Genomic DNA, 23,454 nt, shown 5'->3' on the forward strand with positions numbered 1-23,454 from the left:
GAGTTAGGAGACTTCCTTGCCCTGTTCACCCACCCCCTGGGGGGCAGTATTGAATCTTGTTGAAGCTGAGTCTCTGGGCCTGAAAACAGACTCAGAAATGTTCCTAAGTTAGACTCAGAGGAAATCCAAAACCCTGACAGATTTTGGTGCATGCCATATATTGATTCTGGGCACTGCCTGGGAGACACTGTGCTTTAGCTGCTGTTTGTCAGTGTTAGAAGCAGTGGAAAATGTGGCTTTAGGATATCCCAATCCCACTGGTCCCTATTCCATAGAAAACATGCAGGTGATTGTCAGAATGCTCTAATGAAAGAATGCCAATGCAGTTAATATACTTCTATTTCCCCTCCCATAGCTCACCCCTTGAACTTGGGAAGCATCTGTAGCAAGTCTTGTTGTCAATGCTCCAGGGCTATTTCTGAGGTCATCAAACCAGGCAATATCTTGCCCCAGCATTGCCCTGAAACCAAATTTACGTAGCCTTTTTGTTAGAAGCTCCCCGGATTTAGCAAAGGCATATCCCTAAAACATGAAGAGGGAGATGTTAGAGACATTTTAATGAGAAAAAAGGAAAAATAACTAAATCACTTACTGAAAAATAACATTTCTTACCTGTAGAAATTGGGTGAAAAGAGATACACAGCCCATTGCTACAAAAAGTAGGCACACACCATTGATCTGTGACCTTTGTTCCTCTTTATCAGGAATTGAAAAAGTCTTGGAAAGATAGGAAGCAAGAAAGTAACTTTGTTATTATAAATAGAAAAATAAATCTATTTACATGTTTAAAATGAATTTTTCTTACCATGTCATTATATATCTGTCCAAATTCATAAAATATACAACACCAAGAGTGAACCCTAATGTAAGCTGTGGATCTGTGATAATGATGTGTCAATGTATGTTCATTAATTGTAGGAAATGTATCATTCTGGTGGGAGATGTTGATAATGGGGGAGGTTATGCATGTAGGGGGGTAGGGGGTATATGGGAAATCTCTGTACCTTCCTCTAATTTTGCTGTAAACCTAAAAGTGCTCTAAAAAAATAAAGTCTTTTAAATAATGGTTCCACTTTAAACATGCTAGTAATTAAACGAAAGTTAGCTATGAATATGATGACGATGTACTACAGTCCTCTGTGGGGCGGAAAACCTGGTGAATGAAAACCAATGGTGATGACTTACAGAATTTTTGTCTTGTTATTTTGCCTTTTTAGGCAATTGTGTTGGTTTTTCATCAACACAGATGAAAAGGATGATAAAATGACTTAAATCATTTAAGTAATAAAGCTGAGAAAGAAGGAAGAAAGGAAGGAAGGAAAGGAAGGAGGGACAGAAGAAGGAAGAGAGGACGGAAGGGAAGAAGGAAGAAAGGAAGCAAAGAGGGAGGGAAGGAGAGAGGGAGTCATGAAGGAAAAAGGGAAGGAAGGGAGTGACGGAGGGAATCGAGATCTGGAAATGTTGTCTGGGACAAAACTCAAAGTTGTATTAATATTTTGACCTATATCTTTCTCTATTACTAAATGAAAGAAAATATGACTTTCACTCAGGTAATTTGCCAGTTAATTAGTTTTATAGAATATACAGCATTAAAAAAGAAACTCTCAAAGCATTGACTGGAATTGCCTTAGGAGAGAAAAAAATTTCATTCATCTGATATTGAGGTTGTTGCCTCTAACCCACCAGAAGCTGAAACATTCCCCCACCCCCTAAAAAACTACGGTCATTGTGAGTGGGAGTTTTTAGTGTATAATGCTTAGTAAACTACACTCAAACGTATTCTGAATTTACAGACATCTGTTCAAGTAACTGAGGATCTTGTTACAATAAGAAAAATGAAAGAACATACTCCAATGACATTGCCTTGTGGTGAAATGGATTTTGTGCATAACAGAACCTTTGTAATTTAGGCCAGGTGAGGGAACTGGGAAGGTCAGAAGTATGCATTAGAGAGCTATACAATACATCTTTATTCATTTTCCTGAATTAATTTGAGTCATTAAAACAGTGTCAACAAACAGTTGTTCAAAGGAGACCATTTATTCAAAAATATTTACTAAGTACCTATTATTTGCCAAATAAATCTCCTTGGAAACAATATGTGCTACTCCATTAACAAATCCTTTTTTTTGTAAAGCAAAAGTAACCCGTTCAAATTATGGCAAATTACAAAGTGAGTAGGAGGGGTTCTAAATTAATGAGATTTTACTGTTTGTAGGATGAAGTTTCTAGGGCCTTCATGGTGCTCAATACTGGTAAAAGTGGGTTCAGAAAGTAGCACAGCAATTCTTCCCAGCATAGCATAACTCGTAAGTTTACAGAGTCTAAAAATTCAAAAATTTAAAGATAAATATTTTAAAAATTACTGTGCAAATACCCTGAAACTCCAAACTGCGATGCCACAATTCCCATTCCTCCTTAAGGTCACCTTTTATAACGATGGTCTATAGAACAGCAGATTTTCCCATTTAACTCTTATAGATGGAAAATAAAGCCCCAAACATCAAGTTGTTTGTTCAAGTTCATTAAGCTAGTGGTTATTACTAGATAAGAAAATGCCTGTTTTTTGGCTTCTGGTGCAGTGGTTTTCTATTGGGCATGCTCTTTTAGCTTTTTGTATTACTTACCTTCTCAGTGTTAAAAAAAGAAAGAGCATTTAGCTAATATTAAAATTCATACAACTGTCCAATTCAAGGTTGGGCATCTCTCTATCCATAATCTTTTTTCACAAAATTCTGCTCCACGAGTTCTTTGTATATTCTTATTGTTGAAATGCAACTCCAAGGGCTATCCATCCATAGATTCCTCTGTTCCTTTACTAGTTGTAGTTTTGGCACACATCTTTGCTATTTTTGTAATGGTAAGTTTGTTGAAGGAGAAAACTAACATTCATTAACCTTTTGCTATGTGCCACATGTCAAATGCGTAGATTAACCGGCTCTAACTTAAATTAGGAATTATGATTCTCTAAACAACCCAGTGAGGTAGATTTTCTTGCTCCTTATACAGATGAGGAAATTAATCAAGGACAAATCACTCACCTAAATATATACAGATAGTACAGAGTAGAGACCTACTACAAATCCAGAGCTGGCGACTCTCACATCCATTTTTTTTTCCCCAGCATGCTACATCCCAAGTGATGTGCTTGGAACATTGGCACATTTTCCAAGTCAAATGGACACAGGGAAAGTGAAGCAGACAAATTATGCCTTACATGTATATTGAGGCTTAGCTAGATTGGCAACTGGGCTCCTAATAAGGCCCAATCATTTGCTGGGTCCATTCCCACAGTGTGGTCTCAATACAACAAATGTGCATATTGTGCCCTTTAGGTATGTCAGAAGGAAAACAGAGCAATTATAAATAGACTCACAATTATACCCTGTGAGAAGAAAGCATCATGAGTTTACTAATGAACACATGATAATTATGCAAAGAGACAACCTACTCTACCAGAGAGGAAAAATAGTGGTTTGTTCAGCATCATTCTCTTAGCAAATATAACCCTGTGAGAACAAGAACGACGAGCAGACTTTGGATTTCATCAACTAGATGCTGCCTACTCTGGTCCTGCAGCCTTTAAGTCTCTAAGTCCATCTTAAGGTTTCTGGTTGTCACCAGAAGAAACACAGAGAATATTGTCACCACCAATGACCAAGCAGGTGCTCAAGAAGGACAGCAATTATAGTTGAATCTCTCTTTTTTTTAACTTAGCCATTTCATGGACCACTAGAGCTGGAAGATATCTTAGAGATCATCTTTTAAATCCTCCATTTTGTAGGAAATGGAGACCGGGAGAAGAGGTATGACATGATCCCAGGGCACACACGATGTGGTAAGTAACTAGAAGGGCCAGTTCCAGAAGAAAGATCTCCTGACATGAAAGTCAGAACTCTCCACAGCAGCTCATATGCACAGTTTGGGTGGAGATGGGTGAGGATATTCTTTACTCTGCTTTTATAAGAGGTAAAGAAATAATCAGCAAAGAAGCTGACATTTTGGATTTCTTTTAAAAAGCAAACATCCAGGACATAGGCTTGGATTCTTTCTGATCCAACCCTATTCCCTACACCTTCTACACTAACATCATTGCCCAGTGAAATGCACTTCCCCAGCTTCTCCCTACTAGAATGTCAGCTTTGTGCAAGCAACACACAAACACACAATGATTTTCTTGTCCTCCATTCTATGCCCAACATTAGTTACAATGCCTGGAAAACTATAGGTGGTAAATATTTGTTGAATGATGAGTGGGGGTTTTTTTTGTTGATGTTATCTTCCTCACAGACTGAAAACTCCACTAGGGAAAGCATCATAACCGATATGCATTCCCCAGTCCCCAGCACCACGTCTGGGGAAGACAATCAATACAGATCTGTCGAGGGAATAAAAGATGATTCATTTTATATTTGGATATTGTACCTACTAGGAAATCAAGAAATATAAATTATTTCAAAGATTTTCAGCATAAAAGTTTATGGCACCATATAACTAGAAATTCAGTTAATCAAAGTTGAGTGTTTCCGATTCTCTACCTTTCTGAAATTCATGTGATTTCTTCACTTACCACAAGGGGGCAATGCGAAAACTACAGTGGTGGCTGGGGCCCTCCTTACAAGATGGACTTGATTTTGTTTGTGGATTATCCAGGTTTTTCTGTACAACTCATGCTTGTGGGGTCATTTTTACGGTCAGGAGAGGTGATGTGAGAGAAAGAAATGGAGTAGGGAACTAACATGTAAGCTTTTATCATTTACTAAGCTCTGACAATGTGATATGTTGGCAAATTCTATAGACTAGGATTCGGTAAACCTGGGCCCTAGTCCTGGCCCCATCACCTTGTACAAGTTGACAGTTCTAGGTTTCCTTCCTTGTGGACCTCAAAGGATTTATGTGTATATATGTGTGTGTGAATTTCAGCTAAGAAAACATGATCACATTTTTTTAAACTGCTTTTTTAAAATTAACTTTTTAAAATGTTTGTATATTTAGGGGGTACAAGCACAGATTTCTTACATGCATATTGAAGTCTGGGCTTTTAGTGCACCCATCGCCTGAATAGTGAACATTGTACCCAATAGGCAATTTTTCAAACTTCATCTCCCTCCCATCCTCCCACCTTTTGGAGTCTTTAGTGTCTATTATTCCATCCTGTATGTCTATGTTTACCCATTGTTTCGCTCTCACTTTTAAGTGAGAACATGTGGCATCTGATTTTTTGTTTCTGAATTTTTTCACTTAGGGTAATGTCCTCCAGTTCTGTCCATGTTGCTGCAAAAGACATGATTTCATCCTTTTTATGGCTGAGTAGGATTCCATGGTATACCATATTTTCTTTATCCAATCCTCTGTTGATAAAAATTTAGATGGATTCTGTGTCTTTGCTATTGTGAATAGTGTGACAATAAACATATGAGTGCAGGTATCTTTTTGACATAATGACTTCTTTCCCTTTGTATATGCCCATATGATGGCTAATACTGAGTGACAACTTGATTGAAGAATACAAAGTATTGATCCCCTGGGTGAGTCTGTGAGGGTGTTGACAAAGGAGATTATCATTTGAGTCAGCAGTCTGGGGAAGGCAGACCCACCCTTAATCTGGTGGGCACAATTTAATCAGCTCTCAGTGAATATAAAGCAAGAAGAAAAAAAATGTAAACGAGCAAGACTGGCCTAGCCTCCCAGCCTACATCTTTCTCTCCTGCTGTATTCTTCCTGCCCTCAAACATCAAACTCAAAGTTCTTCAGTTTTTAGACTCAGACTGGCCTTCCTTGCCCCTCAAGCTTGCAGACAGCCTATTGTGGGACCTTGTGATCATGTAAGTTAATACTTAATAAACTCCTATATATATATAAAATGATATATATCCTATTACTCCCATATATATACACACACACACACACGCACACAAAATAGGATATATATCCTATAAATGCCTATAAACTCCTATAAATATGTATATATATGTGTATATGTGTGTGTGTATACATATATTGATATATATCCTATTAGCTCTGTCCCTCTAGAGAACGCTGTCCCTAATACAGCCCAGCAGTGAGATTACTGGATGAAATGGTAGTTCCACATTTAGTTCTTTGAGAAATCTCCATTCTGTTTTCCATAAAGGTTGTACTAATTTACATTCTCACCAGCAGTATATAAGCATTCTTTTTTCTCCACATCTTTGCTAACATCTGTTGTTTTTATACTTTTTAAAGATAGCTGTTCTGACTGGTGTAAAATGGTATCTCTTTGTGGTTTTAATTTACATGTCTATGATGATTAGTGATGTTGAGCATTTTTTTCATGTTTGTTGGCTGCTTGTATGTCTTCTTTTGAAAAATATCTGCTCATGTCCTTCACCTACCTTTTAATGAAATTATTTGGTTGTTGCTTGAGTTGAGTTCCTTATAGATTCTGAATATTAGCCCTTTGTTGGATGTAATGTTTGTAAATATTTTCTCCAATTGTGTAAGTTGTTTGTTTACTCTGTTGACTGCTTCTTTTGCTGTGCAAAAGCTTTTTAGCTTAATTTACTCCCATTTGTCTATTTTTGTTTTGGTTGTGTTTGCTTTTGAGGACTTTGAATTAAATTCTTTGCCTAAGCAAATGTCCAGAAGAGTTTTTCCTAGGTTTTCTTCTAGTATTTTTATAGTTTCAGGTCTATGTTTAGGTGTTCTATCTATCTTGTGTTAATTTTGTAAGTGGTGAGAGGTATGGGTCTAATTTCTTTCTTCTGCATACTGCTATCAAAATTTTCCAGCACCTTTAATTGAGTAGGGTGTCACTTCTTCAATGGATATTTTTGTTGACTTTTTCAAAGATAACTTGGTGTTAGGTATGTGGCTTTGTTTCTGGGTTCTCTATTCTGTTCCATTGATCTATGTGTCTATTTGTATACCTTGGTAGAATAATTTAGTCAGCCAAATAATATGATACCTTTAGCTTTGTTCTTTTTGCTTAGGATTGCTTTGGCTATTAGGGCTCTTTTTTTTAGTTCCATGTGAATTTTAAAATTGTTTTTTTCTAATTCTGTGAAAAATGACACTGGTAATTTGATAGGGATTGCATTGAATCAGTGGATTGGTTTGGGAAGTATGGTCATTTTAATGTTATTAATTCTTCCAATCCATGAGCATGGGATGTTTTTGCATTTGTTTGTGGCATCTATGATTTCTTTTATCAGTGTTTTGTGGTCCTCCTTAGGGAGATCTTTCACCTCTTTGATTAAATATATTCCTAAGTATTTTTTTGTAGCTATTGTAAATGGGATTAACTTCATGATTTGGCCCTCAACTAGATCAATATTGGTGTATAGAAACACTATTGATTTCTGTAAATTAATTTTGTATCCTGAAAGTTTACTGAATTCACTTACTAAATTTAAGAGTTTTTGGTGAAGTCTTTAGGATATTCTATAAATAATATGATTTCATCAGTAAACAGGGATAATTTGGCTTCCTCTTTTCTAATTTGCATGCCTTTTATTTTTTTTCTCTTGCCTGATTGCTCTGGCAAGGACTTCCAGTACTATGTTAAATAAGAGTGGTGAAAATTGGCATCCTTATCTTGTCCCAGTTCTTAGAATTCTTTCAACTTTTCCCCATTAAGGATGATATTTGCTGTTGGTTTGTATGGCTTTTATTATGTCGAAGTATGTTCCTTCTATGCCTAGTTTATTGAGAATATTTATCAAGAAGGGATGATGAATTTTGTTGAATGTTTTTTCTGCATCTATTGAAATGATAATTTTTTCCCTTAATATTGTTTATGTGATATATCATGTTTATTGCTTTGCATATGTTGAACCATCCTTGCATGCCTGGTATAAATCCCACCTGATCATGGTGTGTTATCTTTTTGACGTGCTCTTGGATTCAGTTATTTTGTTAAGGATTTTCACATCTATGTTCATCAGAGATATTGGTCTGTAGTTTTCTGTTTTTGTGATGTCCTAGTCTGGTTTTGGTATCAGGTGATATTGGCCTTGTAGAATGAGTTAGGGAGAATTCCCTCCTCTGATTTCTAAAATAGTTTCAGGAGGATTGGTATTAGCTCTCTGCCTGTTTGGTAGAATTCAGCTGTGAATCCTTCTGGTCCTGGGCTTTTATTTTTTTTGTTAGGAAATTTTTTATTACTGACTCAGTCTTGCTACTCATTATTAGTCTGTTCAGGTTTTCTATTTCTTCCTGATTTAATCTTGGTAGGTTGCATGCTTCCAGGAATTTATCTATTTCCTCTAAGTTTTCCAGTGTAGGTGTTCATAATAGTCTGTGATAATCTTTTGTATTTCTGTGGTATCTGTTATAATATCTTCTTTTTCATTTTTGATTGAGTTTATTTGGATTTTCTCTCTTTTTGATTAGCTAGCAGTTTATCAATTTTATCTTTTCAAAGAAACAATTTTTTGTTTCATTGCTCCTTTGTTTTTTTGTTTCTATTTTGAATAGTTCTGCTCTGGTCTTTGTTATTTCTTTTCTTTTGCTAACTTTGGGTTTGGTTTGTTCTTTTTCTAGTTTCTTGAAGTCCAGTGATAGATTGTTAATTTGTGATCTTTCTACTTTTTTATGTAGGCATTTAATGCTATCAACTTCCCTCTTAGCACTGCTTTTGCTGTATCTCACAGGTTTTGGTATGTTGTGTTTTCATTTTCATTCATTTCAAAAAATTTTCTAATTTCCATCTTAATTTCTTCATTGACCCAGTGATTATTCAAGAGCATGCTGTTTAATTTCCATGTATTTGTATAGTTTCCAAACTTCTTCTTGGTATTGATTTCTAGTTTTATTTCACTGTGGCCTGAGAAGATACTTGATATGGCTTCAGTTTTTAAAAAATTCATTAAGACTTGTTTTGTGGCCTAATATCTGATCTATCTTGCAAAATGTTCCATATCCTGATGAAAAGAGTGTACATTCTGTAGTTGTTGGGTAGAATGTTCTGTAAATGTCTGTTAAGTTTGATATAAAATCCAGTTTATGTCCAATGTTTGTTTGCTGATTTTCTGACATGATGATCTGGCTAGTGTGTGAGTGGCGTGTTAAATTCCCCCACTATTATTGCATTGCCCTATCTTTCTTTAGTTTTTCTTATATTTGTCTTGTGAATTTGGGTGCTCTGATGTTGAGTTCATATATATTTAGAATTGTTATAACGTTTTGTTGAGTTTATCATTATATAATTATCTTGTCTTATTTTTTTTTACTATTTTTGATTTAAAGTGTTTTATCTGATATAAGTATGGCTACTTTTGCTCAACTTTGGTTTCCATTTGCATGGAATATCTTTTTACGCCCCATTACTCTCAGTCTATATGTGTCTTTATAAGTACGGTGAGTTTCTTATAGTCAGCATTTAGTTGGATTATTTTTTTTAATCCATTCTTCCAATATGTATTTAATAGTGGACATTTAATCCATTTACATTTGTGAAAGGAAAATATGGGCCCCCAAAATCACTAAGCTAAAGAGAAAAGTCAAATCGGGAACTGCTTAGGGCAAACCTGCATCCCATTCTATTCAAAGTCACCCCTCTGCTCACTGAGATAAAGGGATACCTGATTGCCTCCCTTGGAGAGGCTAATCAGAAGCTCAAAAGAATGTAACCATTTGTCTCTTATCTACCTATGACCTGGAAGACCCCTCCCTGCTTTGGCTTGTCCTGCCTTTCCAGACCAAACCAATGTTCACCTTACATATGTTGATTGATGTCTCATGTCTCCCTAAAATGTATACAATCACACTGTGCTCTGACTGCCTTGGGCACATGTTGTCAGGACTTCCAGAGGCTGTGTCATGGGTGCACATCCTCAACCTTGGCAAAATAAACTTTCTAAATTAACTGGGACCTGTCTCAGATTTTTGGGAGTCACACATTCAAGGTTAATATTGATATGTGAGGCTTTGTTCCTGTCATATTGCTGATTGTTTTCAAGTTACTTTATAAATTGTTTCCCTTTTTTCTGTTTTTTTTTTGTCTTTGTAGTTTGATGAAATTCTGTTATGCCATTTTATTTTTTTCTCTTCTTCCTTGTGTGATTATTTTATATGAACTCTGAGTTTTATATTTCAATGTGTTGTTGTGATGGTGAGCAATGACCTTTTGTTTCCATGTTTAAGACCCCTTTGAGCATTTCCTGTAGGTCCAATCTAGTGGTGATAATTTTTCTAAATGTTTGCTTGTCTGGGAAGAACTTTATCTCTCCTTCACTTATGAAGCTTATTCTGGCAGGATACAAAATTCTTGGCTGACAGTTTTTTTTTTTTTTTCCCTTCAGCACTTTGAAAATGCCATCTCTTTCTCTTCTGGCTTGTAAGGTTTCTGCTGAAAAGTCTGCTATTAGTCTGATGGGGTTTCCTTTATAGATGAGTAGATGCTTTACTCTTGCAAATTTAAAAATTCTTTCTTTTACTTTGACTTTAGACATTCTGAACATAATATATAATGGTGAATTCCTTTTTGTAATGTGTTTGCCTGGGGAATCACTGGACTTCTGAACTGGTTGTCTAACAGTCTTGACAGACTTGGGAGGTTGCTATTGATGATTTTTTAAAATATGTTTTCTAAACATTTTGATCTCTCTTCCCTTTCAGGATACTGATAATTCATAAGTTCAGTTGCTTTATTTAGTCCATGTTCAGTCCCTTTACTTAGTCCTAGACATCTCAAAGGCTTTGTTCATTCTTTTTATTCTTTTTTCCTTATTTTTGTCTGACTGGATTATTTCAAAAGACATGTGTTCAAGTTCTGAAATTCTTATCTTTGCTTGGTCTAGTATATGATCTAAGCTTTAAAGTGTATTTTGTATTTCCTTCAATGAATTTTTTAGTTCCAGAATTTCTGCTTATTTTTTAAAAATGCTATTTATCTCCTTGGTAAATTTCTCATTCATATCCTGAATTGATTTCTGATTTCTTTGTATTGGTTTTCAGATTTTTCTTGCATTTTACTATCTTTAAAAATCAATATTTTAAATTATTTACCTGGCATTTCAAGAAATTCTTTTTCATTGGTATCTGTATTAAACTCTTCTCACATTGCTATTCCTGACACTGGGTAATTTATGAAGAAAAGAGGTTTAATTGACTCACAGTTCCACATGGCTGGGGAGATCTCAAAAAACTTAACAATCATGGTGGAAAGAAAAGAGGAAGCAAGCAGATCTTCATATGACCAAAGCAGGAGGAAGAAAGAGTCAAGGGGGAAGTGCTACACACTTTTATCAGATTTTGTAAGAACTCACTCACTATTATGAGAACAGCAAGGGGGAAATCTCCTCCCATGATCTAGTCACCTTCCACCAGTTCCCTTCTTCAACATGTAGGGATTACAGTTTGACACGAGATTTGGGTGGGGACACAGAGCCAAACCATATCATTCCGCCCCTGACCCCTCCAAAAGCTCATGTCCTTCTTACATTTCAAAACACAATCATGCCTTCTCAACAGTCCCCCAAGTCTTAACTCATTTAAGCATTAACTCAAAAGTCTAAGTCCAAAGTCTCATATGAGACAAGGCAAGTCCCTTACAACTATGAGCCTGTAAAATCAAAAATAAGTTAGTTACTTCCAAGATAAAATGGGGGTACAAGCATTGGGTAAATCCTTCTGTTCTAAAAGGGAGAAATTGGCCAAAACAAAGGTGCTCCAGGCCCCATGCAGGTCCAAAACCCAGCATGGCAGTCGTTAAATCTTAAAGCTCCAAAATAATCTTTTTTGACTCCTTGTCTCACATCCAGGCCACACTGATGCTGAGATTGAGTAATTTATGAAGAAAAAAGGTTTAATTTGTTCACAGTTCCACATGGCTGAGGAGGTCTCAGGAAACTTACAATCATGGCAGAAGGTGAAGGGGAAGCAAGGCATGTCTTCACATGGCCAGACCAGGAGGAAGAGAGAGTGAAAGGGGAAGACTACAAAGTTTTAAACAACCAGATCTCGTGAGAACTCACCCACTATCACAAGAATAGCAAGGGGGAAATCCACCCACCCATGATCCAATTACCTCCCACCAGGTTCTTCCTTCAACATGTGGGGATTACAATTTGGCATGAGATTTGGGTGGGGACACAAAGCCACACCATTATTGGTTGCTGGACACTTGTTGTGGTCCTTTGGTGGTATCATATTTCCATGCTTTTTCATGTTTCCTATGTCCTTCCACTGATATCTGTATATCTGATGTATCAGTTGCTTGTTCCAATTTTTGAATTTGCTTTTGTAGGGGAGATTTTTAAAAAATACTTTGGCTTTGATTTTGGGTTCATGCAGTAGTGTGATCTTTGTATGATACTACTCTGAGTCTGTTCATGACTCAGTCTCAACAGTAGACCACAACAGCGTGGCAGGGATCCTCCCAGGGGTGATGGGATTATCTAGTCTCCCCTCTCTCTCCTTGGAGCAGTGCAGAGGCAGTGCATGTTTGTATATTCCTGGTATCTAGGCCCTCAAAATGATGCCTGACAGAGGCTGCTCCAGGATTGGATGCCCGTGTGATTCTGTGTGGGTTTCCCTTTTGGAGTAACATCTCCGTGGAATCTTTAGGCAGCTCTTCATGTCAGGGAAAAGGCCCTAGTGGGTCAAGGATTTATCCCATAGCCAAGATTGTAAAAGCCCATTTTGGATCCCTGGATGTTTCTCTCTTACTGTTTGCCCATATCCAAAAGCCTCTTGTGGCTCTCAGGCAGTCCCCCACTGGGTAAGCTGCCTCAGATCCTCTCCTTTCTTATTTCTGGTGCTTCCCATCCCTTGTTTGATGAATCCTAATGTTCTAGCCCAGAAAATCTGTTCCAAATGTAAGTATCTACCTACTATTCTGATTCCTCTTCATGGAGAAGGCACATAATACCTGCATCTAGTCAGCTGTCTTTCAGTACTGTTTCCATGATCAAATTTTGATAACTAATCTTGCAATGACAAGATTTTACTAGAACCTGGTTCTACAGTTACACTGGCTGGATTTGAATCCCAACTCCACCACTTGCTAGCCTAAGCTCTCTGTGCCTTGGTTTGCTCCTTTGTAAAATAGAAATAACAAGAATACCTACCTTAGATGGTTGTTAGTAAACTTAAATGAACTATTGTACATAAAATGCTTAGATATTGCCTGATACATGTTCATAGTTATTATGATGATTACAGCAATCAAGTCAGATAGAGAACATAAGAAATTCTAGGAAGTGAAAAATTGGAATAAGCTTAGTTTTCAACCATGCCTTATTTTACTTCTGTCTTTCTTTTTCTGCTTCCTATCCACATTACTATTTTAATAGTGCAATCCGTGGAGAATTATACATCAAACACTAACACCTGCTATATAAGTCAAACTTTGTACCTCTGCTGTTCAGCAAGATCAAAATTTCCCTAAAAGCCTTTTGTATTATTCAGTGAATCCACTTTGCATTTTGATTAGGTTTGATATACCTTACTAGAAAAATTGCCCACTTCTAACACAAAATTTTCAGTGACAGTACCATTTTCTTTTTTATAGGCACAATGACTGTCTGAGTGCCCTGCCAGCCCAAATGAGAGTTCTCAGCTTTGCCTTCTTACCCTCTGTGTGATGGAGGCTTAGGAAATTTTTCATTCTTTAGAGATGAGAAAAATGAACTAACAGAAAAGAGCTAAATACATGAAAACAAAGAGCGGACTTATCAAAATAATAAAATAAAAGGTATGAGAAGAAGAAAGCTAGTCCAGCTGTGTACTTACCCCAAGAATCTGGCTGAATAAAAAGGCATACAAGGGTGTGACTGTCCCGTTCACAGCTGCACCCACAGACCCTACCAGCATGTAGGGCCATTCTGGAGCATTGAATTTCAGAATCCTCCTAACTGGGGCAGGTTCAACTTCTTCCTGCACAGGAATGTCCTTGTCCTTGAGCCGAGAGAGGGTTATATTAATCATCTAAATGTACTCAAGACATTTTGCAGCAGATCCTTTGGTATTCACAGATTTAAGAGTCATGGTTCGATTAGTTATGAGTGACCTCAAATGTCTATGGGATATGGTGGTTTGTTATTTTTTGAGGAATCGTTTTGAACAAAACTATTGCTGTGGCTTGAATAAAAACTGAACTGAGGGAATACGCATTTGAAGGTGAGTTTATAGTTCTTATTTCATGATTACATGTGTATTAACTCTCAGAGAGTAATAAATATGTTGGATCTTGGAGAAAAATAACTCCCATTAAAAAAAGAAAACCTTTGCTACGGTTGTATTTATACCTGTGAGGACCGGTGAAATTTTCAATTTTTTAAAATAAATGTCAAGGTTCTATAATATAGTAACTGGCTAAAGCTCTAAGGTAGGCCAGTATATATGAAATAAGACAAAAAAATTTTTAAAATATATTAAGTGGTGTCAACAGTTATCATTGAGATGTTTTCAGTAAGGTTTTCCTTAATTAGTACCCAGAGGTAAGTAGTACTGCATTCGGATTTCTAAATTGCACATTTTCTTCACACAGAGTGGACATTAATCAGCATTTCTCTTTAGTTGCCATTCAAGTCAGAGCTAGCAATTTTTTACCTTCTCATGGACCTCCGTTGTCTTTTTTGGCCATCGTTTTTCCTTGCTATGGATACTACTCAAGTTTGGTCTTAAGCGTAATTAATTCATTAATCTGTTAAATTTATTACCCACTTTTAGAAAGGATTTTAGGTAGCTTATACAGGTTTGTATTGATTTTTAAAAGCTTTTCTATTAACATTTACCAAAAATATATACAGCAAATCGACTATAAAGCTTAATTAGTGCTCTCTTTCATTAACACAGTAATTTATCTTTTAGGGAGCAGGATGGCAGGGATAGACAACAGCAAGGATCTTCAAAAATTTTCCCTTTGCTTACAAAGTCAAAGACCACATTCATTTTAAATGAAAGTCTGGTGTCATGTCCATTTCATTACAGTTGCAAGTCAAATAAAATGAGGGAAGGCAACTTGGACTGGTGATGAATTTGGTACTACCTCCACTTCAAGTTCTCTCTTGGCCTGCTCTCACCATTTGTACTTTGTCATTACTGCTCACTCATGCAGCAGGTCCTTCTGTTCAATTATTTCACCTGTGACAGCTTACTAGCTCTAGGCAACCTATGCCAGAAAGGAAGAAGGGTACCTGGGAAAGCATGAGTGTAATAGGCATAGAAAAAATGGAGCTCTTGGAAAAGCCCAACGTGGCCACCAGTAAAGTGTATTACTAAGTGCTCTAGCTCTCTGGACCTCAGTTATTTCATCCTTAAAACGAGAGACTTGGACTAAGTAATTCTGGGGAAACAGTCTCTCCGAGTCTCCCATGTTTTTGCACGTCTTGTGAACAGAGGCATTGATTACCTTCATTCAGGTTATTTTTTCAAGGGTATTTGTATAGCAAACAGTTTTGGAGGACAAAGAAGGTGTCTTCATCCCAAGCAAAGTGCAAACCTTACTGCCCCCATCTGCCCATTATGAAAGAGTCAGGCTCCTCAAGCCCAGGTTTCCTCTCGTTTAAAACACTCGCTTCATTTGTTGGTATCATCTGGCCCTCTTTGCATTGCCTTGTGGGAACTGGGGGTTGGGTTGGGGAGCCAGTGCAAATGCTGAACACTGGCTACTGCTATTGCTATGAGTAATAAAGTCCTTTGTCTCTGGTTCAGGGTACTTGTGTGAAAGAGCAAGACTGCATCTCCAAAAAAAAAAAAAAAAAAAAAACCCGAATATGAACACTGTGATTCAGGATGCTCATGTATTCTGCCAGCATCATGAAATTGTGTGAGACTAACTGAATGCTTGCAATAGAGCAAAATATTTCACCCCTTCTCTGTTCTGGAGAGTGGTTGGTATCCAGATCTGGATGCTCTCAGATTCATGTGGGTTGATGATTAAAAAACCAGATTCCTGTATCCTGTCACGAGAATTCCAATTTAGTAGGCCTAACTGTGAATCTCTGTCTTAAAAAATACTCATCAGGTAATTCTGGTAACCAAAGTTCAGTATGTGAGAACTCCAAGGCTCCTCTCACCACTAAATGGCTAGGATTCTATAATGTATGTTTTAGATGTGTCAGCTGTGCTGTATGTACCATCAAAGGGTAGGCTTTGGAACTTGTGAAGACTATTAGCACTCACTAAATTCTGCCAGCTTCCTTGTGACATTAAATACCAGCATTTTCTGGAATCATTGCCCCGCAGGATGGTCCACCCACAGCCTGACATGATAGAAATTTTCCCAACCTTCTGATACCTAAAGTTATCCTTAACTCTAAACAACAACACTTAGGACATTTCAGAGCGATACAAAGTAATTCTTGTCTAGTGGTTTTCATTCCAAGAGACACTAACAAGAAATACAAATTAATTAAAATAATTTTCTTTGGTTCCTCTATACTAAAAGTTTGACTTTAAAGTTTGACCCCCCCGAAAAAATGCAACTGTCCAGCTTGAATGATGCAAAAACTAGAAAATCTGTCCCTAAATATTGGACTTTTGATTGCATTTTATTTGATATCTCCACTAAAAGAACAGGAGAGGAATAAAAGAAAACAATACAAAAAATAATTAAAGTCATTCTGTAAAGAAATATTTTTCTCTCTGATTTTGCAAAATTAAACATAAAGAGAAGATTATAAATTAACAAATCTCACAGACAGGTAAAATTATAAAATTTATATGTGTTTCCTTGTACCTCTATTGTAGCACTGGCAGGTTGCACAGCACTTTTAAAAAAATCATATGTAAAGAAATGCCTGTCAGCAGCTCCATAGTAGGGAGAGTAACAATAGCTCTTGTTCATTTTTGCATCCTCAATGTGATACCTGGCACTTCACAGTGTACAATCGATGTTTATGGGATAAAAGAATGAATGAAACTTTTATGTCCATGCTGCATACATGCAATAAGAGATTTATTTAAAATTGCTCATCTACTATGATGCATTCATAGTTCAATGCTAGACACTGGGCTTTTCTCAGTTTCCTTTCTTACATCTTCTGTGTAGGCCAGAGGAAAAATAACCTCCGACTTAAATCTTAGGTCTTGCTTTCTATACTTTGTTACACTAATTTCTGCCTTCCATTCAGTAGAGGTTCCCTGCCCTAATAATAACTTTAAGATTTGATGATAAAAAGTGGTAACTATGACAAAGGAGCAGAGATTTTTCAAGTGAACTAATAGTGATAGCCACTTTTATGGGTCCCATTTCTGTCTTATCTTAACCAATACCTAAATCCTATCACATAAGTTATCTGTGATGCAGTTATGGGTGTCTAATATTTGATCCTGACTTGATCTCATACATGTTCTGCCTTGTGTTTTAGTTTCACCGAAAGAGATTGCGTAAATATTAGAGACTAAAAACTTTAGCCTGTGGGTTTCCCTAATCCTAAACTTAATGTTGTCAACATTGTAACTAACATCTGACCCCATTTACAGGAGCTAAGAGTACTGCTTGGAGAGCAAGGATAGATGGGTATAGTCTCATCTCTGTCACCAACTAACCATGAGACCTTGGGTGAAAGCACAGACTTCTCAGGAAATGGTTCTAAGTTTTAGAGTCAATACTCCACAAGACCACAAGGTGGCGATAACTCCTTTGTGTGAATCGACCTTTAGCACCGTAAGAGAGTATTTCCCAATCTACAGAAAGTAAGGTTAGGCCTTTTCCATCAACATGAGAAAAAGAAAGGATTTCACCAATGCTTGGGCTTGTGGAATTTAGTTAAGTATTAAAATACTTTAAAATACCAAAACAGAGCAACATTTTACCATATAATGTTACTTGAGATTAGAAATTTCATAAGTCAAATTTTATTAACCCTTTTCCATTATTTTCTTTTCAAAAATCATTAATTTTTTAAACCTAAAGGACTAATAAAATTATCGTACAAACCAGTGGTATTAATATGAGACCTTTTCCCCTTGGAGCTTTAGTATAATCACATTGGCTCTCCTATCATTTTTTCTCTCTTCTTCCTTTCTATCTCCCTTAACTAGAGAGAACGTAAAGTCACATCTTTTAAAACGTATGCTGGCCTACATATAATTGAGTTTAATTGTTCTATTCTAAATGTATAATGCTGACTAGTAGAACATAATATGAAACATTTTAATCTCTGTAAAACTAGCCCGTATGTTAGATTTAGATTTCCTTTGAGTTAAATGGCTCCCTCCTGAATTGTTCCTGCATCAAGAGAACTCTATGGGAATCTGATCTCCAGATGTCCAGGGAATCTGATGGTCCTCTACACCTACGCTAGGTCCTCTACCAGCTTGAACAACAACAATGAAAAAGTCAGATTTTCCTTCCCTCCCTCCCTTCTTTCCATCCTTTCTTACTTTTACTTTTATTGTCAAATATTTACCCAGAAACTAGAAAAAATTAAAATGCAAAAATTAAATATGATTGGTATTGTTATGGTTCAATAGAAATGTCAATGTAGTGTTTGGTTCTTTCTCCCCTGGAGCTCTATTAAACTCCTGTTCTTATATAATACATCTTATAGTTATTTGGGGCAGCACCATGGACTCAATGAAACAGCTATTTCTAGAACTAGAAGAGAGGTTGAGTCTTTAGTGGCAGGATGCAGTAAGAAACCATGCTTGCTAAATGTGTTTTCTCTCACTGTGATTCATCCTGCTGCTCCTGAGAAAAAGTCTTCTATGGAATTTATTTAAAGCCTGTGTTAGAAATTGAGACCTCTGTTTATTCAGTATTAATACATTAAAAACAAAAGAGAACCCGGTCACTCCCTTGTCATTTTCATACGGTCATAAGGAGTACTCTACTTTATTCCAAATTTGTCCATTATGAATTAATGTTTGTAATTACTGCCTAGTGGATTCACGTGTTGGAATTTTATTTAAGACAATTTGAAATTATATCATGCATAATGGATGTGCTTGTAATTTAAAAATTCTCTGACTTATTTGCTTTGATAAATCTTGCAGTTGGGGTTTTATTTTATTGTAGAAATTCATGTTTTCATTCTAATTTTTAAAATCTCCTGATGCCTTACTAAGTGCAAGGCACTGGGTTAGGTAACCAAGTTGGTTCAAACACAAATAAGATGTATCACCAACTTTAAGAGGCTTATAATTTAGAAAGGGGATAAGTCAACATGACTTTGATTAAGGCTCAATAAGAAAATTGCCATGAAAATTTTCTAATGAAGGGTGGTAGGGGAATGAACGTAAAAGTATCAGGGCTGACACGTAACGTGCAGTAATGAGGAAAGGCTTGGAGGAGAATGGGTGGTCTGTTTATGTGGAAATTAGACAATGTCTACAACAGCAGGACACCTGCATCCTTAGGAAGAAATTGTATATTGCTATACATGTTGTTTGCTCTCCTAGCTCTTTAATTTTATGCTACCTTGAATTATGTTAAAATTGATAGTATTATTTTAAATGTATCTTAAAACCATTATAAAATTGTATGAAATCAACAAATGTCTGTGAAACCTAATTGGCCTCCATTAATTCAAATATTTTGATAACTTGTAATAAGGGCTAGCCTATTCAAACACTTTTGTTGATCAAGGTATTTTTGCCAAAATTATTGTAATTTAAGAAAGAAATTTTAAAATTTGAGAAGAAAGTTTTCAGGTATTCTTAACAACTTTTATAAAAGGATTTCTACATATGAGCAAATAATCTGCTAAATATCTATAATTCACACATTCTGTGTTTGTTAGAATAGTTTGTCTGAGACAATTAACCCTTGGAAGTCCAGTTTTCATTACCTTGTATTCTTAAAAATAATCAATTAACTAATCTGCATTAAAAATATTGTGTAAAATTTAGAGTTTTCATTAGGTCTTAATGTTCTGTCTTTTAGTCTGACTTGAAACACTGCTAGATATATATCTAGAAAACTCATATTCTCAGGCTTAAAGGGTACCCAACAGTCCCCAGGAGAGACTTCTTCCATTCCCCCCCATAAGCAGTTGGTGCCTGACCTTTCTATCTTCTTCATAAGTAGACTTATGATCTACAACAGCTAATGGAGGTTCGTGCACCAGGTAAGAAAGCTGAGACTTGGAGCGTTGCCGGATGGAAGCCCTGTAAATAAACAGAAAGATGAAACAGTGTAGACTGTGGCCAGATTGGAGCAGGATCAACTGGTGTCCAAGTTTACATTTCATATGTCAAATAAATAGAAATGTTTGGTAGGTCACATGGTAACCAGGAAAGGGAGCTTGCAGGTTAGGTTTGACAGAGCTAATCTTAGGGCAGAGCTAATCAGGTTGATTGCTCTGGGCCCTAAACTCTTGCAAGCGTTGGACCCAGATTCAGAGTGCAGTCAGGGAGGGAGAAAGAGAAAGGGAGCAAAGTTGTCCTACCAGTTCATCAAAAAACCACCTAAGGCTCAAATACTTTCCAAACCCACATGGTTCTGATAATTGCTGCCTTGGCAACAGTCTATTTCCTTTACCTTCCTTCTGGCTTAGATTGTGGTCTTGATCTCTTTCTCTCATACCTGATGTGTTCACTTTAGCATGGTTACAAATGATATGAGGAAATAGGGCCTCTGATGAGATTTTCTCCAGGCTATATACTACCCCTAGACATGCATGAATGAGTATCTTGTTGAAATGTAATTTAGCTCAATGTGTTCATTCATTTATTCATTAATTCAACAGAAGCTTATTGGGCATCTACAACATACAAACCAATGCCAGGTGATGTTGGGGACACAAAGACTAGCCAATAACAGATTTCTCCTTCAAAAAATGTAAACCTTATAGAAGAGGCCTGTACCACACCCTAATGTAAAGAAGAATGTGGTAAGTGCTATTAGGCAGGTTTGAATAAAGAGTATGGAAAGTCAAAGGAAAAAGAAATGTATGACAGGTGTTACCAAGGCAAGATTCATGGATGAGATGGCTAAGGTAGGATATGGGGATTTGTAGACTGTAGAAAAGAGCATTTCTGACTGAGAGAACGTATAAACATAAGCATGGAGACAGGGGAGGACAGGGTTGCTTGCTGAATATACTGAGTACATGACAAGCATGGGAAGTGATTGGTTCAGACTCCACCCTCCTCTTCCCTCCCCCAAACTCCTGGGAAGGAGGCCCCCATTCTCCTCTAGGTTAATCTTAAAGTATTTAGTGCTGGGAGCTGTTGACAATTATGTTGAGACCTTCAAAAAAAGAAGCTTTCTGAAAAATGAAGCCAACAGTGAAATAGTAGAGCTGAGAAAAGAAGAGAGAGAAACTATTTTCTAGCTTGGACATATCACTGAAGCTCTAGCCTTGCCTGAAGCCAAAGCATCTTTGGAATATTTAGTTATATGAGCTGATTCTGTCTCTCTAAAGGTAAATCCAAGTTGGGTTAGGTTTTCAGTCATTTGTAAACAGTCTTAATGGTTAAGAGGCAATGCTGAAGACTGTGTTTTAGAAAGAATCACCTGAAGTAAATGGTGTAAAGAGAGAGATGTGAGTGATGAGGAGACCTGCATCAACTGTTTTAGTGCCATCTAGATGAATCCATTCACATATCTTTCTCTACCATTTTGCATCCAAGTGAAATTACACCAAAACAAATATCAAGGTGGTGCCTGCCTACTATATGCTCATCTAGCCTTCCAGAGAAGGCAGTAATGTATCAACTGAGTTGCTCCAATTTGTTCCCATTTTCTGTTATTGGCACTTCCATCCTCTTAGTCACCCAGGTTCAACACCATGCAATTACCTCAAGCCCTCCCTCTTCCTTGCTCTTGCACATTCAGACTCTTGCCAAGACTCATTATGACCAGGCATTAAACCACTCCTCAACGCTACTCCCTGCCACCAAACTTCTGGGACACCTCCAGAGACTCCCTCCCACCTAGCCTGAAACTACACAGCAATGAAGTCATTTCTCCCAGTTAGGTAACAGAGGTCAGGATGTCTTCTCCAGAAGGTGTGCAGAATAGGCTTGTGTCAGCTGGTGAGAACAAGGTGCATGATAGGAGGAGACTTAAGGTCAAGGACCTAAAAAGCAAATGCAGAGCAATGGATGCCAAGGTAGGAGTTTGTGGAGCAGGAGAGGCCATCAACATATGACTGACTACCTTCCAGTTCTGAGTATGGGAAGACCTATGTCCTTGGCCCCTTGGATATCTACTTTATATTTTTTAAGTCTCTCTCTTTCACGATTCTCCAGATCATTCGAGCTGTCTAGCCTAGGCTGTCACGAGGCCATGGGCAGTGCATGTGCTAGGCAGGTTTACCTCTCTCATCTACCAGAAACACCATCCCTTTTCAGAAACTGACAACATCTGTCCCTCCCCTTCTCTGAAGCTGTGTACCACTTCTCACTGCAAATAAAAACAACTAACTTGAGGAAATAAATACTCTCTTTCTCAACATTATTATTTAGGAAATTTGTGGCTGTTATGTATTAAGTTGTTCTTGAATTTAAAATATATTGCTGAAAAGGAACTTAGCCATCAGAAAAACTGAAACCAAAGAAACAAGATACATATTAACACTTCATTTAGTCATCTTTTAACGACAACAAGAAAAATCTGTCAGCATATACAATGAGATATTTTAACAGACTTTCATACTCAAATGTACAAATCTTTCTCTGCAGGAGGTTAATAGCTACTTTCTGTGTGTAGATCGTATTTCTGGATTTCTCATCCTAATCACCAAAATGTAACATTTGTGAGAAATTATAGCCAAATTAATGTTCACATTAAAATGGTTAACTAGTCCTAATAATAAACTGCAAATAAACTACTTAACATGAGTAGAATTTTGTTTGTCTGAAGAGTTAAGGAAATATTTATTTTCTTGTTGGCCTGATCATAAGAAACATGTCCACTTTGCAACCTTTAACCTAGTGACCAAAAGAGATGCCTAGTCATTCTCTGGGTTTAAGAAGTTAGTTGATATTTTCAGGTTGTGATTCTAATGACTTGAATGATTTAAATTTAGTATTGAATCAGAAAACCATGACTAAACTTACTACCAGGTGCCTATAACGTTGTTTTATACCTTTTACATGACAGAGTAATGTGAAGCTATTGCTTTGTTATTTGCCAAATTCAGTAAATTCAATCAAACTAGCATTTCTTAAAATTTGTTTGAATAAACTTGTTCTCAAGAAGAAAGATAGGAAAACCCAAGTCTGAAAATTCAAATTGATAAGGAAAAGATATACTAGGGCCTGAAGTATTTATCTACATCTGAAAATAAATACAGTACTTTTTGTGAGCTATTCTTTGAATATTTTAATGAATAAATCTGCGTTTGAACTACTTGGAATTGTTAGCTGAATGTTTTAAGGCTCTTTAACAACTTTTCAATAAATAATTATCCATCTTGAATGAGCAAGTCTTATCTCTGAGACTTTGCACAGCCTTGCATTAAATGTCCTAGAAATGGAAAGGGCAATCATAGAGATATTGCTACCATCTCATTGCCTTTTAAAAATCTCCTGACTTAAGAAAAAAAATCTTGAATAACAGTTATAAATATAGAC

At 36.7% G+C, this 23,454-nt stretch overlaps 1 protein-coding gene across 1 annotated transcript in view; it reads right to left on the bottom strand.

Moving 5' to 3' along the window:
* The window catches only part of ABCB11 (ATP binding cassette subfamily B member 11), a 120,498-nt gene that overhangs the window by 25,529 nt on the left and 71,515 nt on the right, over positions 1-23,454 (bottom strand). Inside the window, exons 18-21 of the mRNA XM_055108392.1 lie at positions 19,938-20,040; positions 13,717-13,881; positions 613-717; positions 361-522 (exon numbers count right to left, since the gene is read on the bottom strand). Coding sequence (XP_054964367.1) covers positions 361-522; positions 613-717; positions 13,717-13,881; positions 19,938-20,040 — 535 coding nt within the window. The remainder of the gene's footprint in view (positions 1-360; positions 523-612; positions 718-13,716; positions 13,882-19,937; positions 20,041-23,454) is intronic.

The sequence above is a fragment of the Pan paniscus genome, chromosome 13, assembly GCF_029289425.2.
Source record: "Pan paniscus chromosome 13, NHGRI_mPanPan1-v2.0_pri, whole genome shotgun sequence".
Lineage (NCBI taxonomy): Eukaryota > Metazoa > Chordata > Mammalia > Primates > Hominidae > Pan > Pan paniscus.